The sequence below is a fragment of the Scyliorhinus torazame genome, chromosome 8 (genome assembly GCF_047496885.1).
Source record: "Scyliorhinus torazame isolate Kashiwa2021f chromosome 8, sScyTor2.1, whole genome shotgun sequence".
In the NCBI taxonomy this organism is placed as follows: Eukaryota; Metazoa; Chordata; class Chondrichthyes; order Carcharhiniformes; family Scyliorhinidae; genus Scyliorhinus; species Scyliorhinus torazame.
Window position 1 is genome coordinate 59857837 of NC_092714.1, and position 21126 is coordinate 59878962.

The 21126-nt window shown below is 43.1% G+C and overlaps 1 protein-coding gene across 1 annotated transcript in view; it reads left to right on the top strand.

The window, feature by feature from the left end:
- Positions 1-21126, top strand: part of gsk3ba (glycogen synthase kinase 3 beta, genome duplicate a) — a 223177-nt gene that overhangs the window by 146785 nt on the left and 55266 nt on the right. Inside the window, exon 5 of the mRNA XM_072513692.1 lies at positions 10898-11028. Coding sequence (XP_072369793.1) covers positions 10898-11028 — 131 coding nt within the window. The remainder of the gene's footprint in view (positions 1-10897; positions 11029-21126) is intronic.

The window sequence follows — 21126 nt, forward strand, 5'->3', positions numbered from 1 at the left end:
TGTAGATTTGAGTATCCTAAGGTGTGTCTTGTTAACTTAAATGGAACTTCCAATTTCAGTTGCTTTTTAATGAACCGGTTGCTGTGAGTAGGTAGAATAGAGCGCCATTTTTGGAGTTCTTAGTCTATACTTTCAGAATAAGATTGTTAGTAAATTTCCAATTATAATAATCACTTCATCCATCAGGATTGATGGCTTAAAATGCCAGACAATAGGTCTTGCTTACAGATCGAATGGAGTGTTCCGTAAAGTGGTAACCCATGGAGAGGAGATAACATTATAAGCAGTGAATACAGTATACTAATTTTTAAAAATCAAATAAATTGATGTTTTGCCTGGAATAAGTGTTTGGAGCTTTGGACGGTGAAGAGATAGGGCAGGTTGCAAGGTGTTGCATCAATCTGAAACATTAACTGTTTCTCTCTCCATAGATGATGAACTGCTGACTATTTCCAGCATTTTCTGTTATTTCAGCTTTCCAGTATTTGTAGTATTTTGCTATTCTTAATATGCACCAAATTGCAGTCCTGGAAGAAATTCTAACTTTGATTCTATGCAAGCAGTTACATTTTTGCAATTTGTCAACTCTTTTCCCTTTTAAATCTGTTTATTTGTTAAATTACTGATGTAATGCACTTTCCAGCTCACTCCTTGAATGTTACGATCTCAATGGAAACTTAACTTTTTAAAAGGAAAATTCAAACTCCCCAGTTACTAACTGAAAGGATTAAACCATAAGGTTTCATGTTTTAAACTAGACTTTTTACTTTACAAGAATTAAACAGAGCAAGTACTACTAACAACATTATTTCATAAACGCTTATTCTTTAAATCCCAACGAGTCACTCCCTGTTCACCCAAGTATGTCTCTATACCTTTCCAAGGTTCCTTCATCCCTTCTAGATTCAATCTAAGGTGTGCCACACATCTTAGGAATTCACTTTTTCCCCGGTGTTCTTGCTATTCTGAGGTATAAGCTTTTTATTTCTAGGGCCCTATGCTAGCATTTGGCAGGGTGACATTCCAACCCTCCTTAACCTCACGATTGTCGACACCCCAACTCAAGGTTGTGATTCACTGCCTTTTACATCTCCTGGCAGCTTTCTCTCTTGGCCTGTTTTAAAGTTTCCAGCTACTGATGTTTTCTGTGAAAATCACATGGATAACCCCAAACAAAAGGTTCCCTTCCTTCAATTTATCTCCATTGTGGTGTGGCATACCTGGGATGTCCTGGGTAAAGATGTAAACTAATTCTGTCCCATTCCCAGACCTGTCCTTTGATCTAGGAAGTATGCGGATACTTTTAAGACTTTCTCTTGTTTATCAATTGCTTTCCAACCTTTATTTAATCTGGGGAAATTACATGATCAAGTTAAACTTTATGAAGACAATAATAGACATCTCATCGCCACCAAGGAACTCCGAGGCCACACATCGTTTAATGTTTTCCCATTTCTAACTCTGGCCTCATTAAGCATACAACACCCTTCAAATTGCAGTCGCTTTAGATCTGTTTACCAACCCCTAAAACTCTATTTTTTTCCCCCACATTCATCTTGCGTTTAACAATGCAATCCCAAAGCTAACTACAAATCATGAAACAATACATTTTTGCAAAACTGGCAGTAGGATATGCCAGTTACAAAGGACTGTTTCATGGAAACGCAGTATTCAGGGAAGGGTACTGTTTTAATGTTTTTAAAAAAGAACTATAATATGTAAATATATGTGCATATGTAAATATACGCGCATAAAATTAAATGCAGTTCATTTTTTAAAATTCTGATTCTTCCTTAATATTGCTGAGGTATGTCTTCTGATTAGCAGTAGGTCATAATGGTCATAAATCAGTTTCTGTAAACTGCTAGTGGTTTGTTGTTCCTTTTCTGAGAACTAGGACATTCGGATCTGTTTCTGGCTGTGAAAACGTCCAGTAACCCTTTGAACTCTGGCTGATAAATTATGACTCATTTATAGAATAAAAAATTATTTAATTTGTAATGTCAAATGTATGCGGCTGTTTAAGATCAAATCCTTTTTATTATCTATCAAATTTTGGATCTGATATTTTGACCAACAAGCTCTAAATTGTACATGCTTCAGTCTGTTTCTGTTATAATTGTCCCAGACTTTCAATCTCATATTATTTGCAGCCTGTTTGGAAATGAACAAATGTTGTTCCACCAGAGGGGGCCTTCAAGAATGACTCCATATTTTGCTTTTGTCCTGAAAATGGTAGTTCAGCCCTATCTTGGATATTGTACGTTTGGATTCTATCATGATTTAACAGTTCTTCAAGCAGAAAGTGCTTGAATCTGGGATTAGTATGGCAAGATTTGCCAGATGCTTCAGATCCAGGGTCCAAACATCTGCAGTGTGCGGCTTGAGCTTTCCGATCAGAGCAATTGAGCTGAAGGCTGAGCTGCAGTCATTGCGAAGCATCAGGGAAGGGGAAAGTTACCTGGACACTTTGTACCAGGAGACAGTCACACCCCATACGATAGGGTTTTCTGATTTGGTCAGTGGTCACGTTCAGGAGGGTGTAACAGCAAGTGAGGCAGATATGGGGGCCCACAATGTAGAAATGGAGGAGCTCTGCCTTTGCAGTTATCGAGCACATTTGATGTTCTTGCAGCTACTTGGATGAAAGTCATTGTGGATGTGGCAGATCCGTGACGCTTCCAGCGTTCCAGTCTACTACGTCTCCAGGAAGTGTAACCAATGGCAGCTCCTCACAGACCGCGTGGTTCAGTTGGAGCAGCCGTTGGATGCATTTGCACTTAGGAGCACACAGGTGGCGTGAAATGTTATAGATAGGAGTTATAGAGACGTGGTCACACCTATGGTGCAGGCAGACAGATGGGTGACTGCTAGAAAGAGCAGTCACTCAGTGCAGGAATCCCCTGTGGCTGTCTCCCTCTCTAACAGATATACCATTCTGGATACTGTTCGGGGGGGGGGGGGGGGGGGGGGGGGGGATACCAAAAACAACAGCAGCCAGAAATGGCTCTGTTGCTCAGCAGCGGAGGGCAAAGTGCAGGAGAGTGATAGTTATAGGGGACTCTATAGTAAGGGGCACAGATGGGTGCTTCTGAGGACATGAAAGAGACTCCAGGATGGTTTGTTGCCTCCCTGATGCCAAGGTCAAGGATGTCTCTGAATGAACACCAGTGAACAGTCAGAGGTCGTAGTACACAAAGGTACTAACGACATAGGCAGTAAGAGTGATTAGGAGTTCTCCTGCAGAAGGAGTTCAGGGAGTTAGGCAGTAAGCTAAAGAGCAGGACCTCTAGGGTTGTAATCTCAGGATTACTCCCTGTGCCAACTGCCAGGGAAGCTAGAAATAGGAAGATAGCGCAGCTAAGCACATGGCTAAACTAGTGGTGTAGGAAGGAGGGTTTCAGTATTCTGGATCATTGGGATCTCTTCCGGGGCAGGTGGGACCTGTACAAGAAGGACGGGTTGGATCTAAACTGGAGGGGCACCAATATCCTAGCTGGGAGGTTTGCTAGAGTCACTCAAGAGGATTTAAACTATTATGGCAGGGAGGTGGGAACCAGAGCTTTACCTTAGAAGGTGTAATAACTGAAGGGGAAATAGAGAACAAAAATAAGAGAACAACATCACTCTCAGGCAGAGCAAAAATGGTGACAAGTGTGAGAAGGTAGGTGGTCAATGCAGGACAGAGGGTGTTGTACCTAAATGCGCGCAGTATACAGAACCAGGTAAATGAACTTGTTGCGCACATTGAAATTGGCCGGTACGATGTGTGCATCACAGACGAGGCTGGAAGGGGATCAGGGCTGGCATCTAAATATACAAGGTTATGTGTCCTATCGAAAGGACAGGCAGATGGGCAAAGGGGGTGGGCTTGCATTGTTAGTAAGGGATGAAGTTAAATTGATAACAAGGAGCGATATAGGATCAGAAGGCATAGAATCTGTGTGTGTAGAGTTGAGGAATCACAAAGGTAAAAAGACCCCGATGGGAGTTATGTACAGGCCCCTAGCAGTAGTCAGGATGTGGGGCAGAAAATAAATCAGGAGATAGAAAAGGCATGTAAAAAAGGCAATATTGCAATAATCATGGGGGACTTCAATATGTAGGTGGAAAAATCAGGTTGGTAGTGGATCCCAAGAAAAGGAATTTGTGGAATATCTGAGATATTTCTTTTGGAGCAGCTTGTGACAGAGCCTACTAGGGAACAGGCAATTCTGGATTTGGTGAAGAGACTGACTTGATTAGGGAACTTAAGGTGAAGGAACCCTTAGGGAGCAGTGACTACAATATGATCGAATTTACCCTGCAGTTTGAGAGGGAGAAACTGGAATCAGATTTAACGGTCTTACAATTAAATAAGGATAGCTACAAAGACGTGAGGGAAGGAGCTGGCCAGAGTTGATTGGAAAAGGAGCTGAGCGCCGAGCAGGGAAGACAGTGGAACAGCAATGGCAGGATTTTTTTTGGATAAAGTAGTTGGGGAAGGGATCACATTTGGAAAGATGCAATAAGTTAAATAGAATAGACACAGAAAAAGAATACGGTAGTAATGAGAAATAACAATGTGGGCATGGCAAGACGGTCAGAGTGGACAAAGCTAAGAGTTCACCAGCAGATAAGGCTAAAAGTTAAATAAAAGTAAAAAAGACAGAACTAAAGATTCTATCTGAATGCACATAGCATTCATAACAAAACAGATGAGTTTGTGGTGTAAATAAAAATAAATATGTATGATCTGATGGACATTACAGAGTCATGACTGCAGGGACCTGAATATTCAAAGGTATGTGACATGTAGGAATGACAGGAAGCCAGAAATTTATTTTGGGGTAGCTCTGTTAATTAAGGGTGGCATTGGTACACTGGAAAAAGATCATCTTGGTTCTGGAGATCAAGATGTAGAATTAGTTGGGTAGAGATGAGAAATAGTGACGGTAAGCACTTGTAGAAGTGGTTTAATCACACTGTAGGGCAGGGTGGATGGGAAGAAATAATGAGGTTTTCTGAGAAAGGTAGAGTGCTAATCATGGGAAATTTTAATCTACATATTGATTAGATTGGATGAATCAGAATAAAAAAGGTAACCTGGATGATGAATGCATAGTGTTTTTCGGGGCAGTTGTTTAGTGCAGCATGTTTTGGTGCAAACCAGAGAGCAGGCTCTACTAGATCTGGTAATCATGATGTGGAGATGCCGGCGTTGGACTGTGGTGAGCACAGTAAGAAGTCTTACGACACCAGGTTAAAGTCCAACAGGTTTGTTTTGATGTCACTGGTAATGTGCAACGAGACAGGATTAAGTAATGACCTTCATGGTGAAGGCACCCCTAGGTAGCCGGAACTGTCAGCCGGTTGCCTGGAAACCATGTCTCAAGGAGGTTCTGTTGTCTGGTTTCTTTCTCCCTCAACCGACAAATATTAGAAGAGGAGAAGTGATGATAATATTATGGAATTTCACGTTCAGTTTGAGGGAGAGCTAAGTGGACCTAAGATTAATGTTATCAATTTAAATAAGGATAATTATGAGGGCATGAAAGCAGAGCTAGCTAAAGTGAACTGGGAAATCAGGTTAAGAGATAGGTCAGTATAGATGCAGTGGCAGACATTTAAGGAGCTATTTCAGAAAGAAAGACTTCTGAGGGAAGGACTGTGGGTAACAGAAAAAATTAAAGGTAATATTAAATTGAAAGAAAAACTGTATAATTCTGCAAAGATGATTTGCAGGTCAGATGATTGGACAGAGTGTAAAGAATAACTGTTTAATAAGGATAAAGAAATGAGAGTACGAGGGAAAACTAGCTAAAATAAATTTTTTAAATATGGAAAGTTTCTCCAGGTATTTAAAAAGGAAAAGAGTAAGGCGAGTGAGGGTTGGCTCCTTTCCTTAATGGAAAGTAAGGAAATGGCTGATTAACTGAACAGATATTTTGCATCTGTCTTCACTGTAAAGGATACAAATAACATCCCAGAAATAATTGTGAATCTTGAGCTAAAGGGAGAGAAGAACTTGGAACAATTACCATCATCAGGGAAAAGACATTGAGAAAATTGTAATAATTAAAAGCTGACAAGTGCCCAGGGTTCTGAAGGACTTCATCCTGTAGTCTTAGCAGAATTGTTGCTGAGATAGTAGATACATTGGTTTTAATTTTCCAAAATTCCCTAAATCCTAGCAAGGGTACATTAGGCTGGAAAACCATGAACCTGACTCCTCCATTCAGGAAGAAAGGAAACCAAGCCGAAATTTTCAAGCCAATTAACTTAATATCTGCCATTGGGAAATTGCTGGAATCTATTAAGGACGTTATAGCAGGGCACTTGAGCAGATACAACATGGATTTGTGAAAGGAAAATAGTGTTTGACTAACTTATTAGAGGTCTTTTTGAGTAGTAACATTGGTAAAAGAAAGCTTGTGTATGTGCTGTAAGTGCTCATAGTGTAGTGGTAACATATTAGCATGGATCAATTAGCTAACATGACACAGGTAGGTAAGTATAAGCCGGTCTTTTTTGGGTTGGCAAAATGTAACTAGTAGTGTGCCAGGGATCAGTGCTGGTGTGTCAACTGTTTACAATTGTATCAATGACTGGGTGAAGAGACCAAAGGTATGGTTGCTAAATTTGCTAATGACACAAGGATAGATGAGAAAGTAAATTGTGAAGAGGATATAACTCGTGCTCCTTTGTAACCTCCTTAAGTGAGTGGGCAAAAGTTTGGCAGATGGATTATAATGTGGGAAAATGTGAGCTTGCACACCTTTGCAGGAAGAATAAGAAAGCAGCATATTATTTAAATAGAGAAAGATTGCAGAACTCTTGAGGTTCAGAGAGATCTGGGTGTCCAGACATGAATCAGGAAAAGCTATTTTGCCGGTGCAGAAAGTGATTAGGAAGACAAATGGAATATTGTCATTTATTGCAAGGGAAATAGAGTATAAAGCTAGGGATGTTTTGTTACAGTTGTACAGGGTATTGGTGAAACCACATCTAGAGTACAGTGTATAGTTTTGGTCTCCTTATTTAAGAAAGGATCTAAATGCATTAGTAGCAGTTCAGAACAGATTCATTCGACTTATACCTGGGATGGAGGGTGTCAGCTAAAGTAAGGTTAGATGAGCTGAGCCTGTATTCTTTGGAGTTTTGAACATTGACTGGTGGTCTTATTGACATGCAAAATCCTGAGGGGGCTTGACAGGGTGGATGCTGAAAGGATGTTCTCCCTTGTGGAAGAGTCTGGAACTAGGGGATAGTTTAAAAATAAGGAGTCTCCCATTTAAGACTATGATGAGGAGAAATCTGTGTAACACTCTTTCCCAGTGAACATTGGGGGCAAGGTCAATGAATATTTTTATGGTAGAAGTAGATAGATTTGGGCAAAAGGAATCAATGATTATCGGGGATAGGGGTTGAAGCCACAATCAGATTAGCCATAATCTTGCTGAACGACTAAGCAGGCTCAAGGGGCTGAGTGGCCTACTGCTCCTAATTTGTATGTTCATATGTGCATTTAGTTTGACTGCATGTGTAGGTCCTTGCAGTAAAGCAGGACTCCGATTATGACACCATGCAATTACCTGAAATACCCTTTAAGCTTCTTTCGATATTTTAGTTCAATATAAAACTTTTTAAAGAAATGATGGCAACCAAGGCCTTTACTTCTTGGTTAACACAAGTTTGTTTTTAGCCTGAGGAATATGACCCTTAAGTTCACTGGTTCAAAGATATCTGGGGGGAAATAAAAGTGGATATATCCATGTTAATTCAGGTGCGCCACAGTAGAAGAGTTCAAGACTTTTATTTATATGGTGCCTGTAACATCAAAAATGTGCAAGGTACTTCATAGATCCATGAATATATTAAATGGATGCTGAGCAAAAGAAATAGGTATTGGAAGGTATAATCATAAACTCGGCTGAAAATCGACTTCGAAGGAGGATCTTAAAGCAAGTGAAGGAGAAGACGGGGGAGTGTAGGGGTGCAATTTTGGAGATTGGATTTGTTTGTTGTCGCGTGTCGAGGTACAGTGAAAAGTAATGTTCTGCGTGCAGCTCAGACAGATCATTCCATACATAAAAGAGAAGTAGCTTTTACAATATTTTACTATAGGACTTGAATGATTTTGCTGCCGATGATCGAATGAGAGAAAGATATACAGCAGTCCACAGTCAGGACTGCAGTTTTTGGAGGGAGGAGGAGGAGGAGGATTGTGCGCAGTTATAGGGCTGCAGGAGGCTATTGAGCCGTTATAGGGCTGCAGGAGGCTATTCAGCTGAGGAGGGGTGAAGCCATGCAGAGAATGCAAATTTGAGGTGTTGGGACTGGGATCCAAGGATAATACTGATGGGGGAGAGCAAAAAGATATGGGATTGGAATCTGAGCTGGGAGTGAATAGGCTCGAAAAGGTCTGTCTTATTTTAATTTCTTTAAAGGTGTCATAAGAGTTTTTACTGCTCAGGAGGCCATTCAGCCTACTGAGTCTGCCGGCTTTCTGTAAAGCAGTTCAGTAGGTCCCATTTCCCCCATTCTATCCCCGTGGCCCTGGAGGTTTTAGGTTTTCTTCCCTGAAGTGCCTATCCAAAAATCATTGATCGTTTCCACCACCCTTATAGGTGTCCAGGGATGTGCAGGTTAGGTTATGGGGTTACAGTGATAGGGCGGGGTAGATGGGAGGAGAGGGCATGGGTAGAGTGCTCATTCAAAGGGTCAGTGCAGACTCGATGGGCTGAATGGCCTCCGTCTGCACTGTAGAGATTCTACAATTGTTGCTTTAAAAAGTTCATCCTCTGATTTCCTGCATCTGCTGCACAAAACACTCATGTCTCCTAGTCCATATACTGTCGGCTAATGAGAGCAGCTTTCCGTTGCACCCTTCATCTAAACCTGTATCTCTTTTGCTCCAAGGTCTGGATTTGCAACCAGACCTTGTAGCTAAAATCTACTTCTTTGACCGAACTATTGGTTATTTGAATTAACATCACCTTGTGTAACTCAGCGTGTTACTTTGTTTTATAATGCTCCTAGGAAGCACTTTGGAATGTTTCTTTGCATTAAAGTTGCTATATAAATAAGTTGTAACATACAACATCCCTGGAACCATTCTGGTAAATGTTCCCTGCACCTTTCAAGGAACTTTGCATCCTTCCTAAAGTGTGGTGCACTGGATTTAGTACTCTAGTTGGCCCCAATTAAACTTTATAAAACTGAAGCATAACTATACCTGGATTTATGAAACCCAAGGTCTTGTATGATCCTAGCATTTCTGTAATCAACAGCAAAGGTACAGAGTTTGTGGCACGAACAATGGCTTAATTTTCCCAGTTTTCATCTGAAGGAAATTGAGGCAAGATTGGATATTGGACAAACAGAACAGAAGCAGTGGGTTGGTCGAAAGATGATGGAAGCAGAGCTTGATGTCAGCAATATGCATGTGGGATGAGAGCCATATGGCTATGTGTAGCTAAGGAAGAAGAGGGCTGAACAAAAAGTTTGGGGGAAAGCAGGCTAATAGTGTAGGGGTCATTACTGGTGATAATCTTGCTTTGATCAAATCAGTAAGAGTGAAACCAAGTGAACCCACTGAGCTGTAGAGCGATGGTTTGTTAGCTGTCATTTTTCCTCTGGCACAGGTGGAAATCTGATTGGAGTTGTAAACGCAAGAGTTGCAGGAAACCTGACCACTGGTTGGGATACGTCTAGGGGCTTTGGAGAGTAAAGAGAGGTTGGAAGCTGAGCCTCCAGTACCTGCTTGCCATTTTTTGTGCATGACTAAATGGGTATTGGCAGGCTGTTTAATTCTGTCCTGAATTAAATTCTGAACCAAAACTAGTGTACTTCCTGTTGAAGTTTCTAGATGGTGATCTGAAAAAAGAAACATTTGTGCTCTTTTTCTAATCCAGCTGTGTCTAGACTGATTTATATTCTTTTCCATCAATTATAGTGTTGAGATCAGCTAACTACTCAGTACAGACCAAGGGTTGATCTGTAATTTGGTTCACTGCCTTCAACATGTAGCAATAGCTTTGTAACCCAAGGTCAGACAACTAATGGAACAGACCCATTTCAAACATTTATTACCTAACTTAAGATGATGTCAGTATGACATGCAAAGCATTGCACAAGATGAGGATGTGTAGAAGCATGCAGTTTCAGTTTTTCTAAATTCACTTTGGCACTAAATAAACAGGTCAGTTGCCTAGTTTGTACATTTTCAATTGTATAAAGTTTGTATCTTACCACATCTCAAAATGCTTCACGTATAGCGAATTATTTTTAAGTACAGTGATACTTGTGTACAGACAAACTCAGCAGAAAATTTATACACCGCAAAGAGTTGAATAACCAAATTTATTTGTGGTAGTTTTTTTATGGGTGGAATGTTATTTAGGTAAAATTCCCTACTCTCTTTCTATTAGCATTAATGGGATCTATAATGACCACCTGATTCACCTGAATAGGCAAGTGGAGCCTCTTAACTATTCATCAAAAGAATGGCACTTCCTGCAACGGAGTGACAGTGATCACTTTCTTGAAGTGGCAAACCCACGAATCTGAGTTGCACGTACTGATTAGGCCAAATTAGTCAGTTGAGATGCCAGTTTTGAGATGATCAAATATTCTCAAGTTTATATAAAACATAAGTTGCTTCCCTGTCCACATTCTTCCGTCAACTAACCCCACCAAAAACGGGCATCTGTTCAGTTATTTCTGTATGTGGGACATTGCTCTATACAAGATGGATGCCACATATTGCTTCTTGGGCGTTACTTGATTAAAAAGTATTTTGACCTGTCCTGAGGAAATAATACTCTACATAAATGGACTTCCGTTTTTAACTTGTGTTATCAAAACTATTGAATTCTGTTCTAATAATTGATGAAAATTCTTTTCTTTTTAATAGTTGTATATGTATCAGCTGTTCCGGAGTTTAGCTTACATCCATTCCTTTGGAATTTGCCATCGGGATATCAAACCACAGAATCTGCTGCTTGATCCTGAAACAGCTGTCCTAAAACTCTGTGACTTTGGAAGGTGAGGTTTTTTTTCAGTTCATTGGTAATGAAAGATTACATAAGCATTGTATAGAATTCACAGCAAAGGAACAGACTGTTCGGCCCAACTGGTCTGTGCAGGTGTCCATGCTCCTCCCCGCTTCCCACACAACATCTAACCCTATTGGCATATCCTTCTCTTCAGTATGCTGTCAAAGCTTTTTTGTCTTGCACCCATCAGAACACTTGGCAAGAATACCAATAGTAAACGGAACAACAATTTATACTGCATGAGAATCAAGACTGCTGTCAAGTCAAACTGACGTGCCAATCACAAAATTAATGTTGTGTAAGAATCTCAGTGTCAGTGTAATATCTGGTACGTGCGCTGTACATCCTAATGACTGGTGGATCGTATCAAACAGCACATCCCTTCAGCTGTTCACAACAGGTAAAGTACAGATTATACCTCATCGCCGTGTGGCTCACTTAGGCATTCTAGAAACCACATATATTCACACACAGGCATTTTCATAAAAACAAACCGAAGCAGAAGCAAATTTGTACAGCATTATAAATAACCAACACCCACCCCTCCCATCCTGCCTTCCTGATTTTAACCCCCTTTCCCCCCTTTTTTTGTTGACTCCTCAATCCTCCTTAAAGAAGTCAGTGAACGGCTTCCACCTCCAAGCGAACCCATCAGCCGACCCTCTCAGGATGAACTGGACCTTCTCCAGCCTCAGGAATTCAGCCAGGCCACTCACCCACACCCCCGCTTTCAGTGGCTCTGTGTCCCTCCATCCAAGTAAGGTCCGTTCCTGGGCTATCGGGGAGGCAACGGCCAAAACGTCGGCCTCTCTCGCCCCCTTGACTCCTGGATCATCTGACACCCCAAATATCGCTACTTCTGGATTCAGGGCCACTTTTGCCCCCAACACCTCTGACATTACATCCGCAAACCTCTGCCAGAACCCCTTTAACTTCAGACATGCCCAAAACGTGGATGTGATTCGCACAGCCCACATTTATTCTCTACCACCTCAAAAAACGTACTCATCCACTCTATTGTCATAAGTGCCCTGTGAAGTACTTTAAACTGAATAAGGCTGAGCCTCTCTCACAACGAAGATGCATTCACACTCCGCAGCGCCTCAGCCCATGTCCCGACCTGCACCTCCCCACCCAGCTATCCTCTCACTTCTGCTTTATATCCCCTACTGGGGCCCCCTCCTAATCCATCAGTTCCTTGTAGACCTCGGACATCTTCCCTTCCCCTATCTCCCTCTTCGATATCACCTTGTCTTGCACAGCCAAGGGCGGAAACCCAGGAAGGGCAGCACCTCTCTTCACAAAAACCCGAACCTGTAGGTACATGAAACCATTCCACCTGGGCACCTCATACTCTTCCTCTAGGTCCTCTAATTTTGTGAAACTGCCCCCTACAAACAGGTCACTGAATCGCGGAATCCCTCTCTGCTAGCACCCCCGCAACCTCGTATCCAGCCCCCCACCGCTGCAAACCTATGACTATCACAGATCGGTGCCCACACCGAGGTACCCTCCAGTCCAAAATGCTGCCTCCACTGCCCATCCTCAAGACCGACATGACCACTGGGCTCACGGAGTGCCTGGCCGGCAGGAACGGTAGAGGCGCTGTTAGCAATGCCCTTAAGCTCATTCCCCCACAAGAAGCTGTCCCCGTGCCGACCCCTCCCCCATTACCATACCACGGCGATGTTCGCCACCCAGTAGTAGTTCACTATATTGGGCAAAGCCAGCCCCCCCCCTTCCTCGCCCCTGCTCCAAAAAAGCCCTTTTTTGACCCACAGGGTCTTCCCTGCCCATACGAACCCAGAGATCAGCGCGTTAACCTTTTTAAAGAACGACTTTGGGACAAAATTCGGGAGGTTCTGAAATACGAACACGAACCTTGGCAGCACCGTCATCCTAACTGTCTGTATCCATCCCACCAACGGCAGTGGCAGCACATTCCACCTCTTGAAGTCCCCCTTCATCTGCTCCACCAGCTGAGCCAGATTTAACTTGTGCAGCTGCGTCCAACCCTGCTTCACCTGAATGTCCAGGTATCTAAAACTCGCCCCCTCTAACTTGAACGGCAACTCCTCTAACTTCCTCTCCTGCCCTCCAGTCTCACTCTTTCCCATGTTCAGTTTGTACCCGGAGAATTGGCCAAAGTCCTCCAAAATCCCCATATTACCACCAATGCCACCCATCCCTCGACAGTCTAAGCGCCATTGCCAATGGCTCTTTAGTCAAGACAAAAAGCAACAGGGAGAGCTGGCACCCTTGCCTCGTCCCACGATGCAACCCGAAATATCCAGTACCCACCCGGTTCGTCCGCACATTTGCGACCACACCCAGTCCACAAACCCCTACCCAGGTCTGAACTGCTCCAGCACTTCGCACAGATATTCCTACTCCATCCGATCTCCGCGTCCATCGCCACTACCACCTCCTGCCCTTCCGGAGGCATCCTAATCACATTAAGCAGCCTCCTCACATTTGCCAACAACTGTCCCCCTTTCACAAACCCCATTTGATCTTTACATATCGCCCCTGGGATGCAGTACTCCATTCATAAAGCCAATACCTTCGGCAGGAACTTGGCATCTACATTCAATAGCGATATCGGACTGAACGATCCGCACTGCTTCGACTCCTTGTTCTTTTTCAATATCGGAGAGATGGATGCCTGCAATAGTGAAGTTCCCCCCCTCTCCCTCGCCTCATTGTATGCCCTCACCAGCAGTAGACCCAGGTCCCTCCTCTTCCCCCCAAACGTTTTATAAAACTCCATCGGGAGCCCATCCAGGGCCGTGCATGCTTGCATCGCCTCCATACACTCCATAACCTCCCTCAACCCAATGGGGGCCCCCAATCCCTGCACCAACTCCTCGTCCACCCTAGGAATCTCCAACTCGTCCAGGAGCCGTCGCATTTCCCCGCTCCCCTGCCCTCTGCAACTACCCTACCGCCTTTCCAGTAGACACTAATCCGAACTCCATCTGGAGCCTGCGCCTCTCCTTCAGCAACCCCGCCTCCGAATACCTCCTATCCACCCTCAGATTCTCTTCCACCAGGTTTGCCATCTTTGCCCATTCAGCCTTCTCCCTATGCGCCCCCCTCCCCCCCAAAACCACCACCTTGATTGTCTGCCACAGCGTGGCGGCTGTGACCTCGCCTGTGTCATTGAGCTCCATGTACCCCTGTATGGCGGCCCTCACCCGCTCGCACACCTCCTCATCCAGCCTCCACTATGGGTGCTGGGCCCCTCACAAATCCACCCAGTGCGGCGCATGGTCGGAGACCACAATTGCCGCATACTCCGAATCAACCACCCCAGCCAACAACGCCTTACCCAACACAAAAAAAGTCAATCCGGGAGTACACCCAGTGCACATGGGAAAATATGAAAATTCCTTCACCCTTGGCCTCCCAAACCTCCAGGTCCAATCTTCTCTCTCTCTCTCTCTCTCCCCAAAAAAAACCCACCATACGCGCATGAACCCTTTCAGCTCCTTCACCACTGCCAACACCTTCCCCGACCTCTGACTTGACCGGGCCAAGCTTGGCTCTATAACAGTGTTAAAATTCCACCTATATGATCAACCGGTGCGAGTCCAAGTCAGGAATCTTCCCCAGCACCTGCCTCATGAAATCTGCATCATCCCAATTTGGGGCATAAACGTTTGCCGGGGCCACCGGCATCCCCTACAGCTTCCCATTCATCATCACAAACCTATCCCCCCCCCCCCCCCCCCCCCCCCCCAAGATCTGCTACAATGCTCCCCACCTCGGACGCCACCCGCATATTCACCAACACCGCCACCCGCCTTGTCTTCATGTCCAGTCCTGGCTGCCACCGGAGGTCACATGGCACCTTTTAACCAAGACAAAAACTTGGGGGACAGCCATTATCTGTTTCATTTTTGATGGCAATTTTGCCCAATCAGTCAACCTACCTGGTTTAAATTTGAACCAAAGCTTTGCAGTTAACTATTCCCACTGTAATCCCCATGGCAAAGCCTCTACCTGTAGCCACGTAAAATGGCAGCGTTCCGATTAATCTGGCCAAAACCCAGTTTGAAATGGCTAACCCGAAAGACTGCTGGGAAAAGCAGCTAACAAGACACAAGCAGGCAGCTGCAGACAGTATTGCATATTCGGCTCTGGGGAAGTTAGCCCAGATCGATACTCGGCTATCAACAGCCCATCACCCAGGTATTTGCAGTTACATTCAGGACTGTTTGTAGCCCATCTATCCAGGCATCTGCAGTTAAATCGGCTATCCCCGGGAACAATTGCAACATATTAGCAATTGAATACCGGGCCAGACCTGTTGGCACCTGCAGTGTCCGAAACAAAGACAGGTGAACGACCACCCCACGATCGTGGAATCGCCTCACCATTGGACACATCGACCCCAGGGATTGGGAACAAATCCAATCACTTGGGACTCAGGGTCAAGGGCCGCCCCAGGAGGCGGGAAGCCCCTGGGCCCTATAAAAGTGAGGGGCCAAGTTCAGATCTCTCTCCTCTTCGCCTGCTCGAGACCTTCGCAAGAACAGCAACCGGCAACAGTAAGTTTGAATCCAGCGATCGCTATCTGGTAGAGACACCTAGCCACCGACCTGTAGCAGCCTTTTGAATCCCACGGGCCAGATCTGATTGGACAAGCCATTCGTTTCCCTGACCTGGTGGGCTCTTCCTAAGTTAAGTATTGGCCAATAGTGATAGGTTTATTATATAGAAAGTAGTATTAGGGTATTAATATTGCTTGTTGTATATAATAAATGACCGTTTTAATCCTTACTAAGCGGTGTGCTGAATTAATAATCATAACCTGAACTTGAACCACGTGGCGGTATCATAAAGATACCTGGCGACTCGTGAGCAAAGGTGACGTAATCAGAGCAAATAGACTAAGGTTAAAAAGAGCAACATACCAATCAGAGTCCACTTGCCAACCAATCACCACTGCCTTCTCATGCAACATAAATTGTCGTTCCTTTTGCTAAGTGTCCTGATGAGTGGAAGATGAAAAACTTTGACAGTTTGTGTCTCTTTTTCAGCAATACCCGAACACTGTGCTACCAAATGATTATCCTTCTCTTCCTTTCTCCCTTATATATTTGCCTCGCTTTCCTTAAGCGTATCCCTGCTTTTTGTCTCCACTACTCCCGTGTGGTTGCTGAATTCCACATTCAAACTTTCTTCTGAATTCCTTATATTTATGATTCCTGGTTTTGGGCTCCCAACAAGTGGAAACATCTTGGCCTTTATCCCCTCAAGCCCCTCATAACTTTTAAAGACCTCGGGTCATCTGCCGATTTTCTCTTTTCACATGAAAAGTGCCTGTTCAGTATTTCTGGTATCATTCCTGTCAATCCTTTTTGCTCCATCTCCAATGCTTCTGTATCATTTTTATAATATGGCGACCAGAACTGTACGCTAGTATGGCCTAACCTAGGTCCTGTACAAGTTAAGTGCAACCTTTCTGTTTTTATTGGATTTTATTCCTCTAGAAGTGAATTATCAATGCTTTGTATTTTTTATAGTCTTGTTAACTTGGAGTTGCTGCTTTTACTGATTTGTGAATATGTCTCCCTTTGTCTCTCCCTCAACTCCATTTGAACTTGTATCAGATATTCCTTGGAAAATATGTGGCCTCCTTATTCCTATTTACCAGGAATATATATTTTATAAATTACTCTGAGCATAAATTGATTGAAACTGTACAAGCATTTGATTATTTTTGAAAATTCTCTGTTGGTAATGTCAAATGGAATATTTTGGTTTTTTTTTTTAAGATCAGTATCAGTTTAGTTAAAGCTTTGGCTAGATGCATTGGAAAAGATCTTTCTCCAATGCTTCAGTATCATTTTGAACCATGCCTCAAAGATTCCCTCCGCCTTCACTGTGATAAAATATTTAACAGCTGGATAGTGTTCAAAAGGTGACTTTGTTAAATTAAGCTGAAACTTTTCATCTGTAAAAGGTTTATTGCATACGTTTTACTTGAGCTATTGCATTTAGTTTAGGTGGATAATTATCAAACCAATAATCCTTTTTCAACAAAGATGATGCAATGACTGACATTTGGATACAATAAGCTTTGTGGTGTAAATGTCAGAGTTGCTGGTGGAGTTACTCTTTTTACATAATTGCATTGCAGTAAGTTTGTAAGCAGTAATATTTTATTTCTTCCTCCACTCTCTTCTCTCCAATACTGGCATATTGCTTGTTGACAGTTGAGTTTGATCTGCAGAATGGTTATTGTCTTCAATTTGTGGTCCTGATATATTTGTGTCTGAGGAGACCCTTTGTGTAGAGAATTGCATCATTGTTCAAAAGTTAATTATCGAAACACTTAAAAACAGGTTAGCAACTTTCCTTCTCCACATTATGTGGTTCATTGTTGGTTCCTGAGTTGTAATAACTTTCACATATGTTGTACCTCAAGTTCTGAGGGAATAATCGTCCAATAATTTTCAACCAACATTGGTTTTAAATCTTGGATTAAGAATATTGACTTGGTTGGTGCTTGCTTTTTGTGCTTCAATATGAACAAATCTAGACCTATTTGATGAATAGTTTTTGGCGGACACCTCTTGCCTTCCAATGTATATGAACTTCCAGTGCTTATGTTGCTTCTTTGACTGGACTCATAACTGCTTGCATTGTTTTGCTATACTGTAAGACTTTCAAGATACTAGCTCAACTGATGTGTTTTATTTTCTGACAAGAATAGACAAATCCAGTTCTGCCAAATAGATAGATGTCAACTATATAGTTCTTTCAAGAAATGCATGCTCCATCTTGGTTCAGTGTTAGCATACACATTTCTGAATCAGAATGTTGAGAGTTGAAAGGCCATGGGCCTGAAACCTTAACTCAACAGGTTAGGCAACAAATATGCAGAGAGAGAAACTGGATATTTCCTGTATTTTCCCTTTGTTCAGATCTCCAACATTCGTAGTATTTGGCACAATTTGCGTGTACTGGAAACTACATGTATTAATATACAAGGCCCTGTTCTTTGCAGACAGAAAGAATAATTACAGACATTGCGCCTATTTCAGTTAAACAAAATAAGTGACAGCCATTTGCTGCTTCATTCCTCAGGGTAATGCGTCGACGAATCCGAGTTGAATAGCCTGTTTTAAATTACAAATAATGTTGGGCATTATTGGGCAGTTCACTGTCAGTTGCGGCACATTAGCACAGTGATTCGCAATGTTGCTTCACAGCTCCAGGGTCCCAGGTTCGATTCCCGGCTTGGGTCGCTGTCTGTGCGGTGTCTGCACGTTATCTCCGTGTCTGCGTGGGTTTCCTCCGGGTGCTCCGGTTTCCTCCCACAGTCCAAGGATGTGCAGGTTAGGTGGATTGGCTATGCTAAATTGCCCTTGGTTTCCAAAAAGGATAGGTGAGGTTACTGGGTTATGGGGATAGGGTGGAGGTGTGGGCTTAGTGCTCTTTCCAAGGGCCGTGTAGACTTGATGGGCCGAATGGCCTCCTTCCTCACTCTAAATTCAATGATATGATATGAACTGGTGCATTCTCCATGGTAGCACCTCTTAAGAGACCATTGCTAACCAATCTTCTCATACAGTTTAAATTTGTTGATTTCCCTTGCGTTGTATTGTGAACGTCCTGATGAGTGCAAGATGAAACGCTTAGACAAAAACGTCTCACTTTTCAACAATACTACCAAATTACTATTGGAGATAGTAGAGGGTCTTTTGGAACTCTTCATTGGTAAATAGAAAGTACCAGAGTTTTGACTTGTGTAGCTGCAGCTGTTATCTTCAGAGTTGGTGATAATGTCTAATATTGTATGGAGAGAGAGGAAACTCGGGTAAGAGGTGGCAAAAAGTTGTTGTGATCGTTTCCATAACTCGTGTTACATAGCTTGCCTTGTATTAAGTCAAGATTGCCTGGGCCCGAAATATTTTATTTACAGTGTTAGGAAAACAAAGGAAGTTTTAAGGGATTTCTGTTTCTATGCGTGGAAGGTTTAAACCTATAGTTGGATTCTTGCTGGGCAATGGTGTTTATATGTGTGGAGGTTGGTTTCAATTCCAACTGTGATTATGGCGTGGTTGGAGGGGGTTATGGTGTGAAGAATAAATAGAAGTAAGTCGATGCTAGCAACAGGAGGCCACTTTCCAAAGGGAAGTGCTTTAACGTCTTCGTCTTAACTGGAAGCCAGAGTATTGGAGATGGGTATTGAGAGAGAAGGCAGCACTCAGCTCTGCTAGCAATAGTTTTAGAAGGCTAAAGAGGGCATATCTCTCTCAGCCTTGCTAGAAGAAAAACCATACTATGGAGTAATGGTTAAGAAAATAGAATTTGGAAATCTAAAGTCCAGCTAGTTGAGGATGTTAGAGAAATTAAAAGACGTTTCCAAGATGTCCGGAATTAGCGAAACAAAGGAAATTGGGAACCAGAAATTGGAATCCATGTTGCTGGATAGAATACTGTTCAGTAACGTCAGAGTTGAAATGGCATTGAATTGTGAGACGCCAGAAAGATATCTGCAGTAGTGCTCAGGCTTGTGAGGAAATTATTATCGTTTGGGAGACATTATTTGATATAGCGCCAGGGTGCTGCATTCGATTCCCACTTGGGTCACTGTCTGTGCGAAGTCTGCACGTTCTCCCTGTGTCTGCATGGGTTTCCTCCCACAAGTTCTGAAAGACGTGCTGTTAGGTAATTTGGACATATTGAATTCTCCCTCAGTAGCTGAACATGTGCCGGAGTGTGGCAACTAGGGGATTTCCACAGTAACTTCATTACAGGGTTAATGTAAGGCGACTTGTGACACTAATAAAGATTGTTGTTACTATTAATTGTGGAAATTGGTGGCTAGAACTCAAGAGTTTATGTAAAGGTCTTTAAGACAAAGGAACCCCGAAAGAAGAGGTGTAAAACCTGAAACCAAAACCTTGATGGAAGCAGCAGTAGGAAAGCATAATTTAAAAGAAGATTTGGAAGTGTAACTTTTGAAAGCAGAGTTTGAAAGCACTCTTGTGGAAGCCGGAGTTCAGTGAGACAAGGTGGCTCATGGTACAAGAGTTATCTGGGGGGATTTTGAGGAGAAATCTGCAGACATTCACTTTGTGTCTTACTACAGTCACCTTGTGTGCTTAAAAGGGACTTTGCAGCTAATGAGACCATTGTATCTCAAGATGTACTGTATAATCTGTGTTAATCCTAAAACCTGTGTAATTGTTAAAACAAGGGTGAATATTGTATTATTCAATTCTTTCATGTTTAATTAATATTTTTTTCTTGTTGAAACTAATTAGTGGTCTTGTGACTCCGTTCCTCCACATTTCATTAAGAAAATGTAAACGTTACGTCCTTTGAAAGCTGGGCAGCACGGTAGCATTGTGGATAGCACAATTGCTTCACAGCTCCAAGGTCCCAGGTTCAATTCCGGGTCACTGTCTGTGCGGAGTCTGCACATCCTCCCCGTGTGTGCGTGGGTTTCCTCCGGGTGCTCCGGTTTCCTCCCACAGTCCAAAGATGTGCAGGTTAGGTGGATTGGCCATGATAAATCGCCCTAAGTGTCCAAAATTGCCCTTAGTGTTGGGTGGGATTCATGGGTTATGGGGATAGGGTGGAGGTGTTGACCTTGGGTAGGGTGCTCTTTCCAAGAGCCGGTGCAGACTCGATGGGCCGAATGGCCTCCTTCTGCACTGTGAATTCTATGATATCTATGATTGAGCCAGGGTTCCATTCTGGGATCTTCCCATCCAGTTATAACATCAATTGGGATCATAACGTAGAGTGCAAAATTTGTTTCTTTGTCGGCATCTCTGGTAAGACTAGTTTTTATTGCTCTCTAGAAGATGGTCGTGAGTGGCGTGCTTGAACCCCTGTATTATTAAAGGGGGAGCTGCAGGATTTTGATCTAGTTACAGTGAAAGAATGGCGATATATTTTCAAGTCAGGATGCTGTGTGACTTGAATGGGAACTTGATGGAGGTGGTGTTCCCATGCACTTGCTGTTCTTGTTCTTCTGGGTGGTACAGGTTTGAGGGTTTGGAGGGTGCTTGGTAAGTTGCTGTACTGCATCTTGTTGGCATGCATTGATGGTGGAGGATGT